Source organism: Lichenostomus cassidix, chromosome 12 (assembly GCF_008360975.1).
Source record: "Lichenostomus cassidix isolate B80296 chromosome 12, HeHo_3.0, whole genome shotgun sequence".
Lineage (NCBI taxonomy): Eukaryota > Metazoa > Chordata > Aves > Passeriformes > Meliphagidae > Lichenostomus > Lichenostomus cassidix.
Genome location: NC_139493.1, coordinates 1,701,409 through 1,726,760, shown reverse-complemented (window position 1 = coordinate 1,726,760; position 25,352 = coordinate 1,701,409). Strand labels below are relative to the sequence as shown.

The window sequence follows — 25,352 nt, the reverse complement described above, 5'->3', positions numbered from 1 at the left end:
CATGATGGTGCTTAATTTAATGAAGTAATTAAATTGAAGCCTCCTTGGTGCAATTTATGGAACTGCTGGAATCTGGGGAGGGAGAGTGACAAAACTCAAGGCTGTTCTAGAGTCCTTTGAAGAACATTTCCCTTTTCCCCACCCCAACAATCAGCAAAACCAGGTGAGTTTTGAAACAATTTGGATTTTATTCTTTGCAAATGTTTGCAAGCCACAAGATTTCTCAGAGAAGTTGTCCCAAAAGGCAGAGGAAGAGTTAAAGCAGACTGGGCTACCCCTGGAGCAGCTTTACAGAGCAATTCAAGGTGACAGAGAGAGGAACAAATGAACTGCAGCACATCCAAAAAGAGCATGAATAAAAAACAAATGAGGATCTGAACATGTGTCAGATCCAGTGAGCTTCTGTGGTTCTACCAAAGTGTCTGAATGAAACCAAATGAAAACTTGCAATTTTCCAGGCTCTGATGTAGGTGATGCTGTAATGATAGCCTGAAAATGAGGCTGTGCTGGCATCCCTCAGTCCCTGCAGGACACTCCTGTCCCCACAGGATCCCTGTTTGTCCCTCTCCCCCAGCCCAGCCCCATTCCCACATCCCAGGGGACAGGGATGGTGGGAGAGAGGAGGAAAATGATCCCCTAGGGCAGCAGCCTGCAAATCCATGGGATTAATTCCTGCACAAAGCTGCACTCAGCCAATCAATGGGGTAAATGTAGTAAATATTCATAAAATCTGATTTCCTTTGATTAGTGATGTCCATATTTCTCCATATTGATGTTCCAAATTTTCCATAATCCCAACCAATCGTTTTCAAACCAGAGAAAGGCATGGAAAATATGAACCAGTGTGACATGAGCTCCACACCCACCCTGCAGTGCTGTAACTGATCCCTCCCAGGATCCCTGTAATTAATGGATTCACCACAACAGGATTCATCAGCAGCCCTTGTTTTCAACCTGGAAAGTGTCATGGACTTCAAAATAGCAAACACTACACAGGTTAAGCACGTGGAACAGCATCATCAACAATAAAATTTAATTAGTATTAATTTACTCCTGACTTACCTCGATTATATTAGTTTACATTTGACTATAGACACAAAACACCTAAAATATTTTGGATTCAAACATTGCCATTTTTAGTTGAGGCAATCTAAAAGACCCCAAAGAACTGAACCCTTAAGAAGTTCAGTGACAGCTGAGAAAATCCTTTTGAAATTCCCCACCACCAAGCCCCACTGAGGATCACAGGAACAATAGAGGAGGGAATTTGAGGGGAAAAATGACAAAATAACCCAAATGTACAGCCGGATGTGTTGTGTGTGCAGCTGTGTGTAGTGAGGGAAAGCCAGGCCTGCTTCCAGTGCATTTCCAAACAGGATTGAGAGGATTCTCACACCAATGCTTGGCTCTCAAAGCTTATAATGAATCACCATCAAAATCCAGAATGTTTTCCTGAAGGAAATGAGCCACCATTGACCTCTCTTTGCTCCGAGCTAGATCCCAAGTATTGCTTTTCCCAGTTCATTGCCAGCTCAGAGCACTGCCCGTGGCACTGAGCACAGAGTTCAAGATGTCTAACGAGAACAAAAGCAGCACAGAGGTAGAAAGCTTCAAAGAACTAAACCTGAGTTACACAATCATTAATTTCTACATACCTGGCAGGACAAATACCCAGCAGCAAGTCCATGTTTTGGGGTGTTTTTCCAGCTGCAGGTACCACACTGCTCCTGGTGTGCCCAGCTTGGCCCTCAGCTCAAGTGATCTGTCCTTGCTACACCTGCCTGGAGCTGACAGAGAACAAGCAACCACTGGCTCATGTCTTAAACCTCAACTAGTTTTACATCTTTGTGAAGAAATAAAGAGTGAATGATAAAGCCTCACAAAAAAAACAAGTGTTTATGTGCACAAACACTGAAAAAAAATCACCATTTCCATCACCAAAGTGCATTGTGAGAAAAAAAACAACAATAAATCAGTGGCAAAGGCTGCCCCAGTTTGGCACCTGATTTCTGGAGCACAGACAGCCCTTTAGACAAAATAAAAACCAAACCAAACTAAAAATCTAACAAAAAGCAACCTCCCCACAAAAAGCACTGCCTTTATTTCTGTTTTATTTAGAAACATTTCCTCTTTGTAATGTGATAGCGTGAAATTTTACTTTATGACCTGAAAATTAAAACAAATAATAATTAAAGAGATGTTGCCTTCCCCTTGTCACAACAAGTACAATTTAAAACTCACCTCAGTGGGGTGTTTTAGAGTCCTTCCCAAAGCCCTGGACAGGCGAATTAAGCAGGAATAATTTTGGGCAGTAACTGAAGCACACTGAACAGAACATGACAATGCTGTTTTACCTTCTGGGACTAACCTGGGCATTTCTTATCAACAATTTAACATTCAAGACTTCTAAAGTCACAGGGACTAAACAGATGAGACACCTTGTAAGGAACAGACACTTCTCATGGGCTCCATCCTGGGAGGCAGCTGCAATTCCAGCTTTTGCCCATTCCAGCACTGCCACCAGCAGAAACTCTCAGGCTGCTCCTCTCTTCATGGTTATTCAGCAAAGAGCTGAGAAACAGCACAAGCAGCAAACCTGAAGGACTTCACAGAGTTAGAAACAGGGATTCTCAGCAAACCACTTGTAAGTGTATTATGGCAAACACTCCACAGCAGGTAACTGCTATCTACCATCCTGGGAATATTGCAGAAATGTGACTCTGCTTATCGGGATTTTAGTCTGATTTTAGTTTCCATCCTCTTCCTTCACTGCAAGTGGGAATTACACAAGGGTGGAGAAAGTGCAGTCTCAGGTCTGTCCAGGTGGATCAGAGATTTCCCAGTGTCCCACGAGGACCTCACTCACTCCTGGTGGCTCCTGGCACTCCCTCTCCTCAGCTCCCGCAGCAAGGACTCGGCGCTCAGTCCTGGAGCTCCAGCAGCACGGATTCACAGCATTCCAGCCGTGCTTGCCTCCTGCCCTGGGGATGTGAGCGTGCCTGGGGCTCCTGGGGCTGAGGAGGCATCGCAGCAGAGCTGAGCAGACGCACAGCTGAGGGAGGGGAGCTCACAGGCAGAGCAGCGGCGATCGCTCGCGCTCCGAGTCCTCCTCTCCGTCCCCCTCGGGAATGCGGGGCAGCAGCGCCGAGCGCGTCAGCCCCCAGAATTTGGGAGGGGACAGCTCCTTCCTGGTGGCTGTGAACTTCCAGCCCATGTGGCTCCCACAGATCCTGCACTGAGCTATGGTCCAGGCGTACCTGCCGGGGCAAAGCAAAGCCTTGGTGACAACAGCAAAGGAAAAGACATTTTGGAAATTATTCAGTGGGTGAGAATCCCAGACTGGATTTGAGTGAGATTCCCAAGCCAGATTTGCAAGGAATCCTCAGAAATCCAGTCCAAATACCCAATCTGGGTAATTTTCTAGTAAAATGTTGCTGCTCTTACCCAGGGAACCAGCTGTGCTCTGTTGAGGGTCGTCCACTGAGACTCAGGTTGCAGGCTTTATATACAGTGAGGGTTTCATGGATGTATCCATGGGGATTCACATAGGCTGCCATGGGCCCACACAGGGATAAGCTACAGAGGGGGAAAAAAAAGTATATTTAATTATATTATCAAAAATTGAAAGAAAACAGATGCTAATTTAAAATGTCATTGGTCACATTTTCTTAGAATTGCAGAAAAGTACATATTACACTCATCCTGTGTATTATTTTAAATAGATATATTTAAATAGATCTATTCTGTGTATTCATATATCTATAGAAATATTATTTTAAATTTTCTTTTTCCAAGAAAAGCAAGGAAAATCTACATTTAAAAGTAAGCAAAAATGTTCATTTATTGCATCAACTTCTCAGCCCCTTCTGTTAAGGTTCATCATATTGACACAGCAGGAACTGTGGTGTCTGGAATCCATTATTTGATTAGAAGATAAGAAATGCCTTTTAATTACCCCACCAGCTCCTTATCACACTGATAAAGAAAAACTGTGGGGAGTTTTTGTTAACCCAAAGCATTCTTAACCTTCCCATTGTCATAGGGGATGGGCTGATAGGAGTTAATCAAGATTCCAACAGTGACAAGGCTGACAGAAGCAGCAATTATTTGGAAAATGTACAATGTCTAATCATTGTTAAATATGGGAGATATTGTATAGGGCAAACAGAGAATGGGGCCATCCTGTAGTTATTAGGAATAACCTTAAATTCTTAAAAGAAAAAAAATCCCAACACTTAATGACATAAATGGGAACCTTCCTTGCATGCCAACATCCTGGGAGCTCATTTATAGCACCTAATTAGTGCATTTTAATCTGCTGTTGAGGCTTGTTGACACAGAAATGAAATGCTAAGAAATAAAATTTGGGATCTCATACACTTTATTCAGAAATACCAGGACAAAAAAGTCTTTATGTGACACATTTCTATTTCAAGCTCTTCACTGCAAGGTGCAGGGGGTCTGCACAACACTAATTTCTGTTACAACATACCTGGAGATGCTCAGATTCCCTAACTTTTTATTAAAAAAAGCTCATATATAAACTCCTTATAAATATTTACTTAAACTTTATTAGGGCTGTGGCAACCACAGCAATTTTCAGACATAACCCAGCTTAATCTGCTTTGCTGTGCCCATGCTTCTGACCAAGGAGCTCCCCAAGATGGAGAGTAATGAACTCACCTGAATATTTCATTCTTGGTAGTTATTTCTGTGTCTTGGCATTGCTTACAACAGAGAGATGTACACTTGGAAAGAGAAACAAAGAGGATAATTGAATTGATTTCCAGATGTTTGTCAGCAGTGGCAAATGATTAAAATATCTCTCCCTTTCCCCCAGAACAGACTTTGCACCAATTGTTTTGTTTATCTGAGCAGCAGTCACTTCTGTAGGATATTTTTTCTGTGCATTTTACTTATTTAAATATTAATTATTATCTAAAAGGCACAACAATTTTCATATACTCTCCCCACAAAAAGATCCACACACAGAGAATTGGATCTGACTCCACAAAGATAATAAATGAGCCAACCTCTTAAGGTCTCTAAAGGCTAATTTAGAAAAAACAACCTTTGCTCTTCTTCATTACAGCCCAGAAAAGGCAGATGAGACAAATGCAATCATTAAGTCTTTCTAAAATTTGAGGGTATTGTAGATCAATGGGTTTAATTTCCTCACAAAAATAGGTAAAACATATTGATCTCTGTCCTGGAGATTATAACAGATTAATCCATCTTCTCCAGTTTCTACAAAGTAGAACTAAACAATTCATCACTGACACTGCCCAGAACAGAGGCATTTAAATCAGCTCAGTAGAACACTCCCATCAATTTTCAGGAGGTTGCATGACCCGTTTTTAAGGGTAATTCCTGTGAAATGACAGCAGCATTCGAGTATCAGGGCATTTTCAGAGTTTCAACTCAGGAAAGACAAGTGAAGTTTAGTCTGATCACAGCCTTAGGCAAAAATCTGCCCATTCCTGTCTGAGAATTTGAAGAGATTTCTTCTTTTCTCTGAATCTTGCCTTTCAAATTTCTGGTGCATGAACTTGGGGAAGAGGAACACTTAAAATGACACTCAGGTTCACTTTCCCCAGAAATAGGTAAGAATTCAATGACAGTACTTTTCAGGCAAGCAGACAAAATTTTCCTTGTTCTGTATCCATTAGAAAAACATATTATTAAGCAAGTATAAATTATTATAAAGATATATAATATCTTTATAATATTTTGTACAACACAAAAATAGAACATTTAGAGCATTACAAAGCCATGGCAATGGAAAGAAGGGAAAACAAGTTTTTGAAAACTTAACAAGGAATTGCCTAGCAAGTCTTTTACAAAAAAATCTTTTTGGTCCAATCTTTAGATTGATGCTCAATAGTACAAAGATTTTGCTACAAAATCCACAGGTTTCCATGGCCCAATGATACTTGACTGCGGTGTCAGTATGGGGCTGTGATGGTTATTAGCAATTCTGGATTTCTAGCACCATCTCTTGGCTAAAAAAGTGCTGTGCCACACTGAAACACTTCTAACAAAAGCAAATATTATTATATGTTTCTTGCTTGCTGCTAAATATAATTCAGCATTGAGAGATTGTTTTCCTTTTGAGAAAACTTTTGAAGGGGAAGGAAGAATAACAGAACATCCAAATTCACCCTCTGGGAGGATTAGCTGGAAATTCCATACATTTCTGAGGGAGATTGTAACAGTCATCCCTATTTTTTTGGGGGGGTAATTTAATGGCAAATAAAGAAGAGCTACTCACTTTGTTCATGATATCTAACTCACAACGGAGTCTCTGCACAGCACTGCCTATTTTGAGCAACTGGATACGTAAAGCATCATCGATGGGCAGGCAGGCAGCAACTCTGTAAGAAAAATCTAGAAATGAGAAAGCAGCAGGCCTGTTAGAATTAACAGAGAAATAAAACCCAGGACTTCTATTTACTATATAACAGCTAATTATCTAAGCTGGGTTTTCTTAAGAAATTTTAAGAAATCATTTTAAAAAATTAGAGTTCTTAAAATCAATGTCGTACCTATTGGGTTTGTTGGAAGAGATTCATCTTTAAGGTTTTCATCCCACTCATGGAGCTGCCTCTTGACTCTTTCCATCAAGGTTTCCTTTTGTTAGAAGAAAAGCCTAATTTAAATACATAGGTATTGCTGTTTTCTTAGGAAAAAAACAAAAGGGAAGCAAAATGTAGAGTAAGCTCTTTTCCCTAAGTGGACATTAGCTTGTAAGACCTACAGTAATTAAAGAATCACTTTTTACCTACATATTTGAACTATTTTTGCTCTGAGACAACACAGAAGGATCTCTGCTATCCCTCCCAGACATTTGCAGCAGGGAAAATCCACACAGAGGGGGAAGCCCTTCCTGATCTTTTCACACTACACTGAAAACTGTAAACTGCTCTAAAATGTAATTTATAAGCCAGCAAAAATAAAGCTTTCTCGAAAAATAAATATTTCCCTCAAAACATTCTCCCATATTTTGATATTACAACTATAAAACTCACTGTAGGTTACTTGATTTAAGGGTGAACTTAACTTACAGCATCATAGAGAGAGTAGAGCCAGGAGGGCCAAGATGTCAAACTTGCACAGTGGAACTTCCTCTGAAACCAAACCCACAAACATTTATTCTTTAACATTAGCAAGTTTTAGAGACAGTTCTTGTTAGAACAAATAAAACAGGTGAGACAGACCTTAATATTTAAAGAAACTCTCCTCACCAGGACCAGCACTTCAATGGGAAGTTTTCAAACCCATTCTCAAATGCAGTGGGAGCTAAGCCTTCTGAACAGGACAACACATGGATTTTGTCACAAAACCTGTCTCAGCATTAGAGGTATTTCTGATGTTCAGTAATAAGAAATTACGTCTTTCTAAAGAGTATCTATCTGAAAAGGAGACAGTTCAAAAGTGAACTGCTATTAACAGTGCATCTGTTCCTAAGTCTCCACCAGCTGTCCCTGGAACCACCAAATTTCCACCAGTAATGACATTCGATTAATTAACCACTTCTCTCCACTGACTTCAGAACACAGAAATTTAGAGCTTTAGTTAATAAAAGTCTAGAAAGCAGCACACAACATAACTGCACTGCTTTTCAAAGGAGGATCTCATGTTGCACTGCAAAGATGTACAAATTAAATTTTCATTTTCCCCTTGAGGGCAACTCTCCTCATTTACAAATTCCATCAATACAGAGATGGAGGTCAACAGGACACTTACCCTGCTCTGGATCTGCATCCCATGGTTTTCCTGCAGTCAGTTCTACTTTATTTCAGCTTCATCTGACAGAATCAGCCTTGGAAAGGGATTTCTCAACCCCACAGCCCAGTGTTTCTGGGCTCATTAACTCACATGAACTCGGTCAAGAACTCTGAGAATCAAGAGCTCTTCCTTTTCAATGGAGTTTTTTATTTGTTTTTGAGAGTACAAGAGTTCAAAACCATTGAAGAAAAAAGCAAATCCAAACATGAGGAGAGTTACCAGGATTCTGTATTAATTACTGGAGGTAATTGCAAAGATCTCTAGAGAGACAGAAGATTTCAAGGTACCTTCTCTATATCAATGACCAAAAGAGTGGAATAAATAATAAATACAGACACAAACTGGCACAGGTTGCCCAGAAGAACTTCTCACCTTTTGGTACTTCTGCCACCACTGGCGGATGGCTCTGTCCTGCCAGGAGGAGGGTTTGGAAGAGGGAAGGACATGGCACCTGCTGAGAGATTGCAGCTGCACTGCTGACATGGTGGAGGGCAGCACTCGCTCAGGGAGGATCTGCACTTTAGCCTGCTGGATTCTGAAGAAGCAAACAAAAAGATAAGGTGCTCACATATTTTTTTAGTTTTTTTTTAATACATGCATTTAAAAAAGTTATTTTACTGCTTAAGAGAACGCAGGCTGGTGCAATAGATTAATCACAGAATTTAAGCAACAACCCATTCCTCTAGAACTTGTTGTCTTTGTATTTCAGAGCACTACAGACTGGTTGGGATTGTGGCAGACAGAAATACAGACAGATTGGCAGTGGCAACACAGCAGAATGTTCCACCACCTCAGCACCATAGATTTAGATTTTTGTCTCCTCAAGTTACTTTTGGTAGAAGCTAACAGTCAGCTCTGCCATCTCAATGCCTCAGCTTAGCTGAAATGCAGTTTGCTATCTTCAAACCACAAAAGCTTCTGTGCTCAGCTCGAGGTCACAATCAGCAGAAATAGGATAGAAACTCTGCTCAGATTTTAATATCTCAGCATTAACGAGGTCACCTCTTCGAGAAAGACCTCAGCATATGTTATGTGACTACTAAAAATGCTGTCCAGCAGGAAAGACTTCATATTTTATCAGGATATTGCAGCAGAAATCCTGAAATATTGAGGTGTGTGTCACTACAAATTTCTGATTTTCTTACAAGGACAACACTGAACCGGTAACTTACAATGAATTATAAAATGATGTTGTGCCACCAGCACTCAGGAGTCAGAAACACCAAGAATTATGGAAATAATCTTGCTAAGGAGCTCTGGACACTGCTGCTACTGCAGTAGTCCAAGTAGTGCCACCATGTGTCCAAGCAGGGCTTTTCCCAAGCTATAACATTTCCAATCTGTTAATTGTAACCAAATATTAGAGAGAGCAAACAGCACAGGTATTCTTCACTTCCTCAGCTGCAGGTCAGAAAACCACAGAAATGCTGCTTCCAGGCCTCTTTCTAAAGCAATGGCACTATGCTGAACTGCAGGGTAGAGGTCATTAGCTCCAGGTTTACAGACTTGGAGTAATACTTTACAAGCCTTGCAGAAAAGATTACAGAACCTCAAGCAGTTGTGCTAAGAATTGTCACATGCTCCCAGATCAATGCTGGAGCCTGGAGCTCTGGCCAGTGACACTGCCATGGTGCAGAGCATGATGCCAGAACTGGAAAATGAGAGAAGACTCAGCATATCCTTACTGAATGTTCAGGATCTTAAATCACTCTTAGAAATGGAAAAAGGCATTAATTACATAATATGAAAAAAACAATCAGAAGAACTTGTAAACATCACAGGCATCGCACCAGAATGTGGAAAAGAACTAGAAAATAAAAGAATAGTCCTATCAAAGTTGACTTGAGTGTAGAATCAAATGCATTGTTTTCTTACCCATCTGACTGTGTTCTTATTTCAAGCACCTTGAACCTCTGTCTTCCTATTGCTTTCACCTTGACTGTTTCAACTCCATATTCCTGCTCTTCTCTGTAGGCATAGATTTCTGCTGTCGTTCCAAACTGTGCTTCCCTCTCATGTGCATTACTAAAAGCAACAGAATTAAAGATTAATTACATTCATTACTCCCCTCCAAACAGCACAGCTCATTCAGACTCCAGTCTGCCTGTACTGACTGTACATGATTGGTCTGACCAAAAAGGTAATTTTGGTAAAATACCTTTAATTAATCACAATCACTATTTTTCCATTATAAAGCAACTTCTATTGTTTTGTTTGGTTGGGTTTTTTGCCAGTTGACTTGGTTGTATTTTAGAGTCTAGAGATGACATTCTGGGAGGACAGGGATCACCAATGTGCCAGCATTTCAAATGCAGACACTGAAAGTACCAACATTTCCTAGATTGATTTTATAACAGGAACTGTTCCCACCTCCCACACAATTAAACCATAGTAAATTGTGGGGGGAAGAGGAACATTCCCAACTTCTTTTGGCACTGATCAGCCTTTCCCTTTCCCACTTTTCTATCACCAACAGTCTCCCAATTCCACTGTGAAACATTTGCCAGTGCTTGTTAATTCATACACCAAACAAGCAACAATACAGTTCTCAAAACAAGAATGTGACTTTTACATTTCAGGTCAAGGCTTGTTCTTTAACAAGATGGAACAAACAGTCACTGAAATCAAGAGGATGCTCAAACAAGGAAGCAGATCAGCACAAACACAAGATGCTGTCAAGCACCTACATTGCCATTACATATCGGAAGACAGTTTTTGTTAAAAAATGTCAACTTGTTATTCCCCACAGAACTGACGCAACCATCTGCTTTAGCACCCACAGCAACTGCGCTAAGAACATGCTGCACACACCAGCAACCCGCCCGTGGAGTTTACCTGTATGCAAGGACAGCAAAGGTTCTGTCCTTCTGAATTAAATTCCGCACCATGCTAACCTCTTGGGGGCGGAAGAGCTGCAGCGGCAGCGTCTGGCCGGGGATGAGCATCACCATGACCCGGGGCAGCACGGGGATCACCTGGCAGCTGTCATCGTCGTGCACTGTCCTGCCGTGGAACTCCTCCATGTCCGAGCCCAGGTACTGCACGGCAAGGAAGGGACAGTCAGGGAGGACAGGGACACCGAGGGACGGAGCAGCTCTGCCCAAGGAAAGGCTGGGAGAATTGGAATGGCTCAGCCTGGAGAAGGAAGGCTCCAGGGTGATCTAACCTTGGCCTGCTAGTACCTGAAGGAGCTACAGGAAAGATGGGAGATGACTGACAAGGGATGGAAAGGCAGGACACAGGGAATGGCTTCCCACTGCCAGAGGGCAGGAAGAGATGGGGTATTAGGAGGGAATTCCTCCCTGGGAGGGTGGGGAGGCCCTGGCACAGATTCCCAGAGAAGCTGTGGCTGCCCCTGCATCCCTGGCAGTGCCCAAGGCCAGGCTGGGGCCAGCCTGGGATAGTGGAAGGTGTCCTTGCCCAGGGGGTACAACTGGATGCCCTTTAAGGTTTTCCCAACCCAAACCATTCTATGATCTTAGGATTCTGTGAAAATAAAATTAAGTTTGTGGCTTAAGAACATTGCAATAAAACTATGCAAAATCCATTAAAATCCCTTCAGGAAACATTTAAAGGACAACATATAGAACACATACCATATGTGATGTGGGCAAACTGGTATCAAAATTAATGATATTTGGCTTCTCAGCTTCTTTACTATCTGGGTCTTCCACTTCCATTTCATTGTCATCCTCTTCCTCGCTCTCTACTGATAAGGACATACAGAATATTGTGTTGAAATCAATCAGCAAAGACTGAGAAACTGAGAAAAAACACACAATCAGGGAAATGCATTCAATATTCCCAGGCTACAGCCTTGCACAGGGAAATAAACCTGAAGAAAATTATTTTCTTGCTGTTACAGCAAAACCATCACTCTGTAGAAAGGGTCAAAAGCTGGTAATTTATTTTTGAAAGGCTAAAGAACAACTTTCCTTGGAAGAAAATAATAAACAAAGGCTGTCAGTTCAAGTTTTCACTACAGTGGTACTTCCTTATCGCAGTGCTAAAGGTTTCCTGTCTGCACACCAGGATGCCAGATAACTTCATTTCTTGTGGGATGCTGAATAAAGTGCCTGAAGCAGCACAAACCTCAACAATCAAACTGCAAGTGAGTACGAAGCAATGCAAAGCTCTGTTTCCATGCAGAGCCTCTTGCTGGTATTTCAGACAATTTAATTGCTGTCAGCCTCTGCTGTGTGTACACCAAACACAAACCCAGCAAAGGCAACTCCTAAGGAAGCAAATTACAAGACTCCAAGGGATGTCAGATATAAAACAGTATTTAAAAACTCCTACTTCCTTCCCATTTCTCAGTCAATCCTAAAGTAATTTTCAGACAAGAGGACTATTATCAGGCACTGCATTACTTGACACTATTTCTTTGAACACAAACATTATTTATACACCACGTTATAGCTAAACTACACGTTAAACCAATCTGCAGGATTCTTACACCAAGAGCTGCTGGGTAATGGATAATCCCAGTGGTGCTGAAAAATATAATTTAGACCTTGAAAGCTAGACAGAAACAAAGATAGAAAAAAAGCAAGACAAAAAAAATCTTTATCATAGTCTGTCCAGTTGCCTGCCTTTGCAATTAATATCTTCTTAAAAAATAATCCAGAGCTGGAAATTTAAAAGATGGAGGGATTCTCTCATCCTGAAGGGTTCTGTAGGGCACTCTCACAAAAGAAAGATGCTGCAGAAGCAAGGAATTTTCCTTCAGGAATGGGAGCACCACTAATTTTACTGTTTCTGAGAGTGGGAGGACAAGAGAACAGTAAAGAAGACATTAAAAGCTGATTTTGGAGAACCTTTCCCTTCCCTCTTTGGCCTCCAGGCACATTTGTTAAACGCTCTTCACAAAATGTTTAGTCACTGGTCTTATTTCTGCTTCACCTCGCTCATGTTTTTTTTAAACAGTGCAGAGTTTACAGAACCTGCTCCTACAGATCCATCCTATATTGCATTTATCTCAGCAAGAAATGATCCAGCACGACAGGAAAGGAGGTTACAGACTCTCTTCGGTATTGTACCTAATTACAGCCCTTTAAGCAGTGAGACACCATCTGCCTAATGACTGTTAAAAATACACCCCACCTCGATGAAATTTCTTCTATTCAATTAGCAACCCCAACCCTGAACGATTGCACAGCGTTTAAGATGTACAAAACAGCCCTTATTTTGCTCAGTTTGACAGAGGGGAAGGACAGGAAGTTTTTCTTTGGTTCTGGGGGCATCGCTGCAGGATGGGGGAGGGAAAAAATAATATATTCCATTTTTTCCATGCCCTCTCATCCATCATTAGCAGTTTGAACAGGGAGAGGCCGTCCCACTTGTTTTTCTGCAGGCAGAAGGAATCAGCAGCAGTGCATTGGAAAGGCCTGTGCCCTGCAAACTTTTGCTGGCTCTTGCCAAGAGCGCACAGTGGCTCTGTGTGGTGCGGGTGGCTCAGGGACGATGACTCATTTCACTGCAGCAGCACCAGCGAGCCCAAAACACAGAGAGAACCCCGGCGCCTTCCCTCTCCTCCTCCCTCTCAGCTGGCAAAGCAAGCTGCAAGCTTTTACACCCCCAACTATCGGGAATTATATTTTCTTTTTTAATTCTGGGATTAGCAACACCTCCAGCATGGAGGAAAAAGGGAAAAGCAAGCGCTGAAGGCTCCCCTGCATGACTGAAATCACATTTTCCTCACGCTGGTTCACTAATCCAACCCAATCCACTCTCAATGCTCTGGTGCAGAAATGAGGAAATATGAGCCTCATTTGAGGAGCAAGAGCAAGGTTATATACAGGTCATATTAAGGCTGCATTTCCTAAAATATTCAGGAAATAGCTTATATTAAGGCTGCATTTCCTAAAATATTCAGGAAATAGCTTATATTAAGGCTGTATTTCCTAAAATATTCAGGAAGTAGCTTATATTAAGGCTGTATTTCCTAAAATATTCAGGAAAACAGCTTATATTTAAGGTCATGTTAAGGCTGTATTTCCTATAATATTCAGGAAATAGCTTATATTAAGACTATATTTCCTAAAATATTTAGGAAATAATTTTTTTTAAATTTAAAACGTGTGGGCCTCAAGTGCTGCCAGCATTTCCTGCCATGGGAAATGACACCAATTCCTCCCAGGATGTACTGCTCCCTTCTCCCCTGCATTCTTATTCCGAAATAATGCTTTTTCCCAGTTTAGCACAAGCTGCTTCCCAAACCATTCGATTTCCTGTCAGTGTGGAGGCACCGTATGCAGAACAACCCGTTACTATGCAATAATAGTGTGTAATTAATTCCCCGGGTGAGGAATGGCCCTGGTGTGTGACAGACAAGCCGGGCTGTTCCACATGGGATCGAGCCCAGCTCTCCAGCCCCAGCACCTCTGCTTCCCTGTTATTCTCACTGGAGAGCGCTTAAACGGAGCAGAGACTTCCTAAAATAACACAGGTTTTCCTCAGACTTTCGGTTTCACAGCTGTGTCTCTATACAGAGTGCCTGGTTTGCCCAATCTGCTGGAAACCCCACGGCACGTCTGATTAAAAACCCCTCGGCCGCCCGAACAGCCGTGACCGCGTGTGCCTTTCTGCACCGCACACTGATGGCCTCGATGGGACATCTGTGGCCTCGATGGGACATTTAGGGCCTCGATGGGACATTGATGGCCTCGATGGGACACTGAGGGCCTGGATGGCTCTGCAGGAGCCCAGCAGCCGAGGCCGCAGAGCCCGCGGGCCGAGGCTCGTCCTTCACCGCCTTGCACCCTCAGCTCCTCGGCAGCACCGCCGGCCCTCAGCGCCCACCGCTCCCCACGCCGCCCCCGGGCTCTCCCCGCCTCCCCTGCGCTTTCACTTCCCTTCCCTGCCCCTTTTCCTCTCCACCTCCGCTTCTTCCTTTCCTTTCCTCCCCTTTCCCTCCTGCCCTTCCCGTTCCCTTCCCGTCCCGTCCCCGCTCCCGTCCCGTCCCCGCTCCCGTCCCGTCCCCGGGGGTGTCCCGGCCCGGCGCGGCCCTCACCGGGCACCAGCTGGAGGTGGTTCCCCATGTTATCCCGGGGCTCTCCGCCTCGGTCCTCGGCGGCCATCGCTGTTTACCCGGAGAGCAGGCTGGGAAGGCGGCGGGGCGGGGGCAGGAGGCGGGAGGAGGAGGAGCGCAGCGGGGCCGCAGCCGGAGCCTGAGCCGGGCCGGGAGCTTCGGGCTCCGTGGGAGCTTCGGGCTCCGTGCTCTGCCTCGGGGCTTGCAGCGACCTTGGGCGGTGGCTGTGTGCCGGCAGGGACAGCACCGTGTGCCGGCAGGGACAGCGGCTCTCCTCTGCCCGCAGGCACGGCCATGGCTCACCGGGCAGGGCGGCACTGCAGCCCCGGAGCGCTCGGTGCCAGCCCGGCTCGGAGCGTGGCACAGCGGCTGGCTGTGGGTAAAACCCGAGTGGGTCACACCGCAGGGTAAAGGGCTCGAAAAGGAACTGTAAACACAGTGTTAGATAAAATCTCTGAGCACCGGAGAGATGTGGAGCAGAAGGGCAGGGAGGCGCTGGAGCATCTCTGCTGCGAGGGAAGCTGAGAAGATTTTACCCATGCATACGAATTTTACTTACTTAATTATTAAATTTATTAATTACCGTGCCAAGAGGATGGAGCACATACAAACAATTGTCCATAAAAAGGCCCTTTTTTCAGGGGAAAACGTTGCACTTTGTGCTTTTCAGTATCTCCCCTTTCAGTTCAGCAATAATATTCTCCCTGGGTCAGTGGCAGAGGGAACAGTGATTAGCCAGCGAGCAAAACACTCATTTATATATTTTTAAAAATCAGCATTCAAGTGGTTCAGAGAAACACATCTAAAAGACAAATAGCACTCGAATTTCCTTACCATCTTGGGTGGAAAATGCCAAAACAATCATTATCTGCACTGACCCGAGTGTGCCTTTAGAGCAACAATCAATATCACATTTGCCTAATGAGCACAGAGATGCCTGTGATTATACATTAAGCATTTATAAAATACAATAATCACTTAAAGGATTAAGTTATGATTCCATAACTTTTTCTGCATTATCTCAGTGTAATACACATAATTGAAGGGGATTGTATCTGATAATATACCATAATAAAAAAAAAAAATCAAATGTTTTTGTTGTCAGGCTGATCAAGTAAAGTATTAAAAAATTAAGAGCCACTTCTTCTCCAAACAGTGGGATTTTATTAAAAAAATATGCTAAATATTTTTAATTCTTTTGATATGCTAATCTATTTTGATTTCTGTTGGTTTTTTACTAAATTGCTGGGGGTATATTTAAGTCACACCTTTAAGCTTGTTTCTGCAGTCTTGAAGGATAGATCTTATTTTTTAGTGGCTCCTGGGATTCTCCAAAAATCGACGTGACCCCATGCAGTGCTATTTAGAATTTAATTTAGTGTTAATTTATTCCTCATCGTGGGTCACACTCAGGATGGGGAAAGCAAAAAAAAGAAAACACTCAAATGATTGAGTGTTTGTTACCTGATTACAGGTGCAGTTCTCAACACAAGGAGTCTGCAAACAAACAGCAGCCTCCCCCTTGTCAGCCATTCACCAAATAGATTATTGCTTTACCAAAAATAAAACTCTGCCTCCCCAAATATACCATTTGGTCAGTTTGTTATTTAACCACAATGCTTCTCCTCCCATTTTCCCTCTCCTGCATCCACTTCTTGCCTATCCTGAGGAGGAAAACTGTGTGACTGGTAAGAAGGTGAAATAAGACCTAAGAGCAGCTCTGCTGTCAAATCTTCCCTGTGTGAAATTCCAAAGCTCCTCTGCATCCCTCAGCTCCCTCCTCTCTCCACACTGGTTGAGAAAAGAAGTTGTCGATGTATGAGCAGCCAATGCACTCCCCCGTCCCCTTGAATCAAGTGGCAAATTCAATTAATTCCGATATTGCTGAGTGAAAAGGCACTAGATGGTGCTGTAACATCCTCTTTTGCAGGTTTTCTCTGGCAGAATTACTCAGCTGGGCTGCTCTGCGAGCTTTGGGGCTTCCGTTTTTAAGGGATTCTGTGCAAACAATGGAAAAGTTTGATCTCCGACCTTATCCTTTTAAATGAGGGTTTGTGTGTTTCTGCAGCGTGCTGGTTTGATTGGGCTGTTTAAAAAGGAGTCTGGATGGTCTAATTAAACGGGTAAAAGTCCTGTGCACATGTGCCATTGATTGCCCTGCCAATAAATTGGCTCGTTATCCACCCAAACCTGCTATTCCAGGCAGAACAAAGCGATCTCTCCTAGTATTCCAGAATAAAAAGTGATTGCCCACCTTTAGACAATTTATTCAACACTGACAGTAAGAAAGCAACTACAGGACACAAAGAAAATCTGAAATTCAGACGTGAAAAAAGCCAGTTACAAAAAATACATGAAGCCACTTTCTGCCCAACAACCAGGCAGCCCCAACACTGAAGACACTTGTCATGTCCACATGGCCATGGAAGTTCCTGGCTTTTCAAGTGACCAGTTGGACTTGCCACTCCCTTTGTCACACAAATTAGGGAGATGTGTTACCTGCAAACAGGGAAGAATTCCTTCTCTAACTGTAAAAGCAGCCCACTGCTGAGCTGCCAGCTCTGCACACACCATGTTACCAGGTTTGCCATCCCAACACCACAGCATCACCAGAGTTATCCATGTCAATATTAAATATACTCCAAGAGGACACAAACCATGGAGGAAGGTGATTCCTAAAGCATAAAAATCAGTGATGGGCAGAACTGTTCTAGAATCAGAGAGGCTGGACAACTTCTGGGAAGTTAAAGAGCAGCAGAGGAGCAGTTTATCCCAGAAAGCTGCTCCTTGCTTCAGCTGGCATCCTAGTGAGAACAGGGCATATTTACAATTCCTGTTCATATTTGCTGCCTGGGTCAGGCTGGTGACAAAGGAGCAGCTCTGAATATGCAAAAGGCCCCAGACAAAGGGCCCATTAGCCAAACATGCCCATTGCTATGCGGAGAGGCAAAGGCTCCTGCCAGAGAACCCTCGCCAAGGAACAGAACTGTTTGGCAAGTGTGCAAAACCTATATTCCACACAAGTGACAGACAGCATGGCAGGGAAAGCAAATGGGGCTATAAACACAAATTTGGTTCAATAAAGGGAACAAAAAGAATGGAAAACTCTGTAACACTGGCAGGAAGGGGACACCAAGGCCAAGGGACCACAGGTCCTTTGGTGGCCTTGAGGAATATTGCTGTAAATCCAGATCTGCTCCCAGATCACCTGAGTTGTGTCCGTAGCTTTCAGGTGCAGGTTAGCACAGACCTCAGGTATCCATTGCAAAGAAGATTTATCAGAGATAAGGGTTTGATGTTTCCTTAAATTTTTTCTATCACAACATTTTTTGTTGTTTTTGTGTTAATGTGGTCCTAAGATTTTAACCAGCATAAACAAGAGTGACTGTATTGAGTCTTACAAGCTATAACATTGCTTTTCCCTTCTCCATTGTTCCTGCTGGATCTGTTAGCAAGTTCAATAGGTCAATATATATATAGTTTAATGTGTATATCATTCTGTACATTATTTCCAAAGAAGATGCAAGTAGTCCTGTGTGAACAGGAGTTTATGCAGAGCTCACTGCAGTGATCCCTATTCACAGTGTTGGTTTTATCCACGTATTTATTACCCAACAGAGACAAACTGCTCCCATATACTATGTAAAATAATGTAAATGGGTGTATATACATTTAGATGGAGGGAACTTGTTCATAAATCTCACTTCAGTGTAAAACACAGAGCACTGAGTTAAAAGTGCTGTTTTTCTTTCCCAGTGTATTTAGAGCAGGCTCCTTCCATTATCCATGCAGGAAAATCACTCGGAACTCAGGGAGCTCGAGAGAAGTTAATACAGCAACATTTATATCAATATTGTCCTTAATCTTGGGAATTTATCCTGGAACTTTGTCAGCAGTTTTTGAGGGGGGAAGAAGGCCAGAACCTCCACAGATGATGGCAGTGAAAATCTATCATTGAGTCAGGGAGGGCAAAGGATTTCCAAACAAAGGTTTGGAAATCAAGACCTTTTTGGTTTTTTTACATCAAAACATACCAAAATTTAGTAGACACTGAGCACACTGTCTGCAGTCTGCTTAGTTAGGGTTTCTCCCTTTCTTGGGCTGAAAGATATTATTAACATCACTCCCTGACTTTTTTTAGTAGTGGCACAGAGCATTGCATCACTCTGATCCAAAAGTGGGTGCACTGCCAAGATGGGGAAAAAAATAAGCTAAAATGTAATGAACATAAACTGCACATAATGGACATAAATACCAAACTCTGCTGGATTTCTGCCTGGGGGAGCAGAGGAATGGACCCTCTAGATGTGCTCTTGTGCTTTTGCAGTTCTCATTTTCATAGAATCATCAAATGGTTTGGTTGGAAGGAACCTTAAAACTCATCCCATTCCACCCCCTGCCATGGGCAGGAATATCTCCCACCAGTGCTCCCAGCCCTGCCCAGCCTGGCCTGGATGTCCCACATTCCAGCCATGCAGATCCATCACCTTCCCAGTCCTTTCCCAGCAGGAAGCCCTGGAACAGCCCAGTCCTTCTGGGAGGCCAAATTGGAGGAGTTCAGACTCCCCAGCTGCCTCACGTTTCAAATCCACTCAGCTACCAGTTTTGTCTCTGCTGGAAGGAAAAAGGGATCTTGCTGTGAGGGAACCTCTGTCAGATCACCTCTCTCACGTACAAAACTACTCACAGAGCTGTATTTTCTCTTTACCAGCACAACCAGCACATCAAGAGGATTCCCCTACCTGAGAGAACGTCCCAGTGAAACACTGAACTCACTAACAGCTTGAAAGGACTTTGGATAAAGCTACAGTGAAAACCTCCGCTGGGAATGGCAGGGAAATGCACGTTCAGAAACATGGAAATTCTCACTCTGCACAAGATGTTTCGGCTATTTGATTTGCAGTGCCTTCAGAGGACTACCTGAATATTTAACTGGCATCAAATCAGCTCTCAACGGAGAGTTTGCTTGTGCCTGTGCATTCTGAGAGGTAAAAAATAACTCAGTAATCAGATTTTAAGCTGTTATCTAATTGCAGAGAAGGTAGCACTGCAGAAAACCTCCAGCAATTCAGTCCTTAAGAGTTCTCACACCAAGTTTTCACCTTGTTTAAGGGCAGATGTACACGGATTCCAAAAGGAAACAGATGTTTTCATCCCATCCCAGCTCCTTCATGGGGGTAATTGCCTGTAAATAGTGAGGTTATTAATGCTATTAGTTGAATATCACTACCTACCAAGCGTGGCAAATTCATCAAAGTAGAAGTTCTACTACAGAAGTCCCACTTAAAGTTCATTTCCTCCAACGGCTGAGTGTTTAAGGAGATTTTCAGCAATAGATCATATTTTGTGGGCCATTCACCAACCAGGTGATTTCCTACAGTGTTCTGAATCACTGTAAGCTCTCCATTTTACAACACTAATACTGCCCTAAAATTTGTCATTGATTTCACGCCTCACAAGTTTTAAATCCTGGAGAAGCCAACAAACTCTTCCACAAGGAACTGACCTTCATTTAATGACCTGTCATGATCAGTGGAAATGAGAATGGTAACAGCCAAACTGAGATACAGATTTATCTGGGTTTTCCCTTTTTTCATTCACTCTATTTCAGGTAAATCAAATATTGTAGTTTCTTACAGGATTTAAATATATATATTGTGTAAAACATACAGATAGGTATTTTTTCTTCAGAGTGTTTTCTAAATAATGTATTTTGTACATGTAGTTTTTTTTGGCATTTTGTTACACTAGAATGGAGGCCAATTCATTTTGCCTTTGCCTAAATTTCTGAAAATTCAATTAGTCAATCTTTTATTACTAATATGGACATACAAACAATTTACTAATGGTTCTAGAAAATCGTGGCTGGCTGGGGAATTGGATGTATTCTCTCATTTAAAATTTCCTGTTGTGTTGTTGCAGAATCTCACCACCCATTCCATGTTATGGAAGGCAAATCTGAGGCCCAAAAGGCGTGAGACTGCTGGGAATTAATTTCCAAAGTCAGGTAAAATGTCATTCCATTGTTCTTTTGTAAATCATCCCCCCAGCACCTGTAGCATAAGGAAATGAAAAATGGGACAGACTATTAAGCTAAATGGTCTTTTGGAAAGCTGGAGTGAAAGCTTCACAAATGATGTATTGTGGGAGGGCTGCTCAGTGTTTTCTGTGGTTTCTTTCTGGTTTGTTCTTCCCCCAGATAAGCTGGGACTGAAATGAAAAGAGGCCTGACCAGACATGCTTTCCCTGACTCCATCATCAGGGCTTGACACTCCACTGGAAGAGGACCAGCCATTTTATCAAATAAAATGCAGTAATTCCCTTTTAATGCCCTGTTTATTGGGAGCTGAGGAAAGCAGAGCTGGAGAGAAGGAGCCTCTAATTGTGCCCCAGCAGCCAGAGGGCCCAGGATGGAGAGCAGAGTGGATCTCCCTTCCCTGCCCCATTCCAGAGGCTGTGCAGCTTGCAGGAAAAGGCACTTTCTGCAGAAGGAATTGGTGACACAATGGGATTTTCATCCTGGCATGCAGGAATGCTGCTCCAGGGAGTTGGGATGCTCTGAGTGTCCTGTGGCTGATTTACTCCATATCCAGTGCTTCATGTCCAAAAACCCACTGGGACAACTGGTTTGAGCATAAATGGTTCAGTGGTTTCCTACTGCATCCACCTCTTGCTCCTTCCAACCATTTCATTTTTGGGAGCAGTTTTGCAGTAGTTCCGAGTTTGTTTCTCAATAAAGCTTCTAAAAGCAGTGCATTCAGGGATATTTTTAAAGATGAATTCCTTTCATTTGCAAACCTGAGAGACCTCTTTCCATCTTCTTAGAATGGGTCAGAAAGGGACAAATCATATGTGGAACAGCCTTGCTGATCTGAAGGCATCTGGGAGCTAATTTCCAAGGGAAATTCCAGCTGGCAACTGCTGTGACAGTGTGTTCAGACATACAAGGGGGTTAGAAACAAGATGAAAATGGTAGTCCAATGTTATTTAAATTTAGCCAAAATAATGCAGTTCTGTGTTCCAGAATTCAATGTATTCTCTTCACCCCCTGGGCACTTGCTGGGAGCTGAGAAAGAACATGGAACAAACCTGCACTTCCCTGAATAAAAAGGATTCAGCCTAAGGACTCCACACAGGATGACTGCCTTGAGATCCTGAAGCAGAATCAAAGGCAAAGAATCTATTCCATTGACAAAATAATTAAACCATTAATAACTGCATGCATATAACTGGGGGACTGAATGATATCAATTAAATTCAATTAACATCTGCACAATGCTTTGAGGACATAAAATGTCATGTAACGCAAAAGAAATTTTAGGATTAATCCTATTAATCCTATTTTTAGGATTTATTAATCCTAAAATAGTTTTTGCTGCATTAGCACACTGCTAAATGTGAAAATCACTAGAAGCAAAGGCAGGGGTACTCCAAAGATTTAGGATGGTTGGTAATCCCTTTGTGTGGAAAAAGTAAGGGATTTTTTTTCCTGAAATCAAGTTCCACGTGAAACTGGCAGTTACAGGTAAATCAATATTGATGCCATTTTAAAAATAACCATATTCTTTGTATAGCTATTGATTCTAGCAGGAGTGACTAAAGGAAGGATATACATAAATATACCAAAAAAAAAAGAAGAGTTGGATATTAATGTCATCTTTTATCACCGTAGGCATTAACATGGCTGGAGAGTATTGATTACCTTAAAAGCCCCTAATAACTAAAGAACTATTGACTTAATATTTTCTCTAATCCTCCATGAAATTTTACAGTAAGTCCTGATGTATTTTCTGTTAAGAGTTTTAGGGCTGAACTGTATCATGTACTTATCTGAAGTGTCAGCTCTGGGGCTTACAGTGCAGCTGATGAGAGCTCTGCTAAAGGTGAGGAATAACTCCCAAGATTTAAGTCTGGTTTCAGGGATTTTGGAAATAGATACATCTTCTAATGTCTATTATTCTATAGCTTTTGTCTTTTAAATAGTCTTTATAATTAGGGAATAATCTAATATACATTTATTCAGTGGGAACAAGGGTTCTGTTCATAATTACTCAACTACAGCTGTTCTGAAAATTCCCTCATCGTTGTGTAAGTGTCTCAACAGCCTTTTTTATTGTTTCCTATCTTCCTGGCACACTCACAGCCTTTCTAAAATTCCAATGGGTGATACTTATCCAAGTTCAATAAGGGAAGAGTGAATGGAAACACCCAAACACCTGAACTCTTCCTGTCCCTTCAAAATGAAGAGGATCCTCTACTTCCACCCCTGCCATGGCAGGGACACCTTCCAGCATCCCAGGCTGCTCCAAGCCCTGTCCAACCTGGCCTGGGACACTGCCAGGGATCCAGGGGCAGCCACAGCTTCTCTGGGCACCCTGTGCAATCCTTCCCCACCCACAGAGGGAAGGATTTCTTCCATAAATCCAATGGAAATCTTCCCTCTTTGGATTAAAGCCATTCCCCCTTGTCCCACCTAGATCCTGGCCCCTCAGATCTTACACTGTCATGGAGCAAACAGAGAGGTTTTCACTTGGATTCATGCTTGGTTTGAGGTCAAAACAAACAGCCCATAGGGTTTCAGCCTCCATGGATGCTCCTGAAGCCCTTTGCACTGTAGTTCTACTGACCTTTCTCTAATATCCCATTCCTGACCCATCCCAAACTGCCCAGTCCTGCACCCCGACAAACCTCACCTCCCCAGACTGCCAGTGCAGAGAGAAGCTTTGCTCACCTTCAGCCATTCCCCTGAGCCAAATTCTAGCCATTTCAAGCCTGTTTACAGAAATACCTTTAAGATCCTGCTACCCAGCTTTAGAACTGCAAGAACATCTCTGCTATTTCCAGAGAGATTAAAGACTTTTAGATAAGAACTGATGGCAGAAACAGTACTGAAAGAGAAGTGCAGTTCTAGATCTGCTTCTGCCTGACATCCTTCCCATCACCTGAACAGCATCACTGGGTTAACTCATATTTTCTGAGATCTCTTATAAAATGAAGGTGATACACAATGGAATCCAGCAAAACTCAGACTTTTTTCCCTTGCCTCCAATAAAACCAAGGACTTCCCTTGATCCCATGAGTCACATCTAATCCTCAGCGATTGGTTTTGGCTCAATGCTGTAATCACTTATTTATGGAACTCTCTCCATTAGAGGAGCAGCCTCATTAAGACAAATGGGGCAGCTTTTCATGTGCTCCTTGCAGGGCCAGAGCCCCTCAAAGCCATTTAAGCCCCCAAGTCCTGCTTTCCCCTGGGTCTCTCCAGGCCTGGGGAAGCTTCAGCATCGTCCCCATCACAGGCTGAGGAGCTCACAGCCTCCCTGGCCCTGCAGCTCTGTCCTGAGGGCAGGCAGAGCACAGCACTAATTATTTTAATGACTGGAAATGAACTGTGAATTTCTTAAGAGCTATTGAAGCAAAACGTTTTGAGTCAATCTCCCCACATTAATACCAGAGTGCTGGAGATTGCTCATATCTTTGAGATGATGAAGTACATCTGCTAGATTTCCCTAGCTAATCGTAGGCCAAGTGTTAAAATATCAAACTTTCCCTCACGTCCTTCTGATGAAATGAAGGAAAAGGACAAAAAAGAACCCCTCACAGCACTTTTCATGGAGCTGTGCCGAGCTGGAGTGTTTGTGTCCATCAGTGCATCCCCAGGGACAGCTGGCAGGGAAGGAGCAGAGCCACCCTGCTCCTCTGGCAGCACCTGAGTGGCTTTGGGATCCCCAGGCGGCTCAGGATGCTCTGAGGCATGCAGGACGTTCTGAGGCATGCAGGATGCTCTGAGGGATGCAGGAGGCTCTGAGGGATGCAGGATGGTCTAAGGGATGCAGGATGTTCTGAGGGATGCAGGAAGCTGTCAGGGATGCAGGATGATCTGAGGGATGCAGGAAGCTCTGAGGGATGCTCTGAGGGATGCAGGAGGCTCTGAGGGATGCAGGATGCTGTCAGGGATGCAGGAAGCTCTGAGAGATGCTGTGAGGGATGCAGGAGGCTCTGAGGGATGCAGGATGCTCTGAGGGATGCAGGATGCTCTGCTGCACAGGCCCTGTGTGTTTGTGGTTCTGCAGTGTGTCATCTCCAGACCAGCAGCAATTCCTCTACCTCTGTTTGCTTATTCCTGCTCTAACTGTACTGCTCATTGCTGATTTGCTTTTTCTTTGTATATCCAAGGAAATGCAAATACGGAATTTAATCAGGAGGATGAGACACGACAGCCAGTGTTTGCCAAACAGTTTAGTGAGCGTGAGCACCTCCATTAGAGACACAAGTTGCAGAAGCTTTCACAGACAATATTCAGGCAGCTCTGAGCATCCAAGCAGAAAGAAATCACCCCAAATCATGATTCATTTTTTAAAATGCTGCCTGAGCTTGAGTCCCTTAAAAATAAAAACATCATTACTAATTCAGAGAAGTTTTCATTCAGTCACAAATGCTGGCGTGCAAGTGTGGTGCACACAGCCATGGAAAAGCCCTCAGCCCTGGGTTTGGGGTCAGAGGAGTCTCCAGAGTGGCTGGAAGAGCAGCTCTG

General features: G+C 43.1%; 1 protein-coding gene and 1 long non-coding RNA gene across 3 annotated transcripts; one reads left to right on the top strand and one right to left on the bottom strand.

The window, feature by feature from the left end:
* Positions 1–168: 168 nt before the first annotated feature.
* CRBN (cereblon) lies at positions 169–14,921 on the bottom strand. Of its 2 annotated transcripts, none has more exons than XM_085072247.1 (11): positions 14,801–14,921; positions 11,385–11,494; positions 10,624–10,826; positions 9,664–9,813; positions 8,161–8,323; positions 7,065–7,127; positions 6,546–6,630; positions 6,272–6,387; positions 4,684–4,748; positions 3,445–3,576; positions 169–3,257 (listed from the first exon to the last, which is right to left on the bottom strand). In XM_085072247.1, the coding sequence occupies exons 1-11, from the start codon at positions 14,865–14,867 to the stop codon at positions 3,068–3,070; spliced, it is 1,344 nt and encodes a 447-aa protein (XP_084928373.1). In that variant the 5' UTR covers positions 14,868–14,921; the 3' UTR covers positions 169–3,067. The 2 variants fall into 2 exon arrangements, with proteins under 2 accessions (XP_084928373.1, XP_084928372.1); XM_085072246.1 differs by having other exon boundaries at positions 11,385–11,497; positions 14,801–14,911.
* A 2,371-nt stretch (positions 14,922–17,292) lies between these two features.
* LOC146431525 (uncharacterized) lies at positions 17,293–21,478 on the top strand. The gene is made up of 3 exons (XR_014854678.1): positions 17,293–19,806; positions 20,741–20,825; positions 21,018–21,478. It is a non-coding gene; the product is annotated as an uncharacterized LOC146431525 (long non-coding RNA).
* Positions 21,479–25,352: the final 3,874 nt, after the last annotated feature.

Excerpts from the sequence above, each read along its gene's own strand:
- CRBN (XM_085072246.1), bottom strand. The coding sequence starts at position 14,867 with ATGGCCGCCGAGGACCGAGGCGGAGAGCCCCGGGATAACATGGGGAAC. Across the intron at positions 7,128-8,160 it reads GGTGGCAGAAGTACCAAAAG|AGGAAGTTCCACTGTGCAAG; the intron begins GTGAGAAGTTCT and ends GTTTGGTTTCAG. Across the intron at positions 3,258-3,444 it reads GAGCACAGCTGGTTCCCTGG|GTACGCCTGGACCATAGCTC; the intron begins GTAAGAGCAGCA and ends TTGCCCCGGCAG.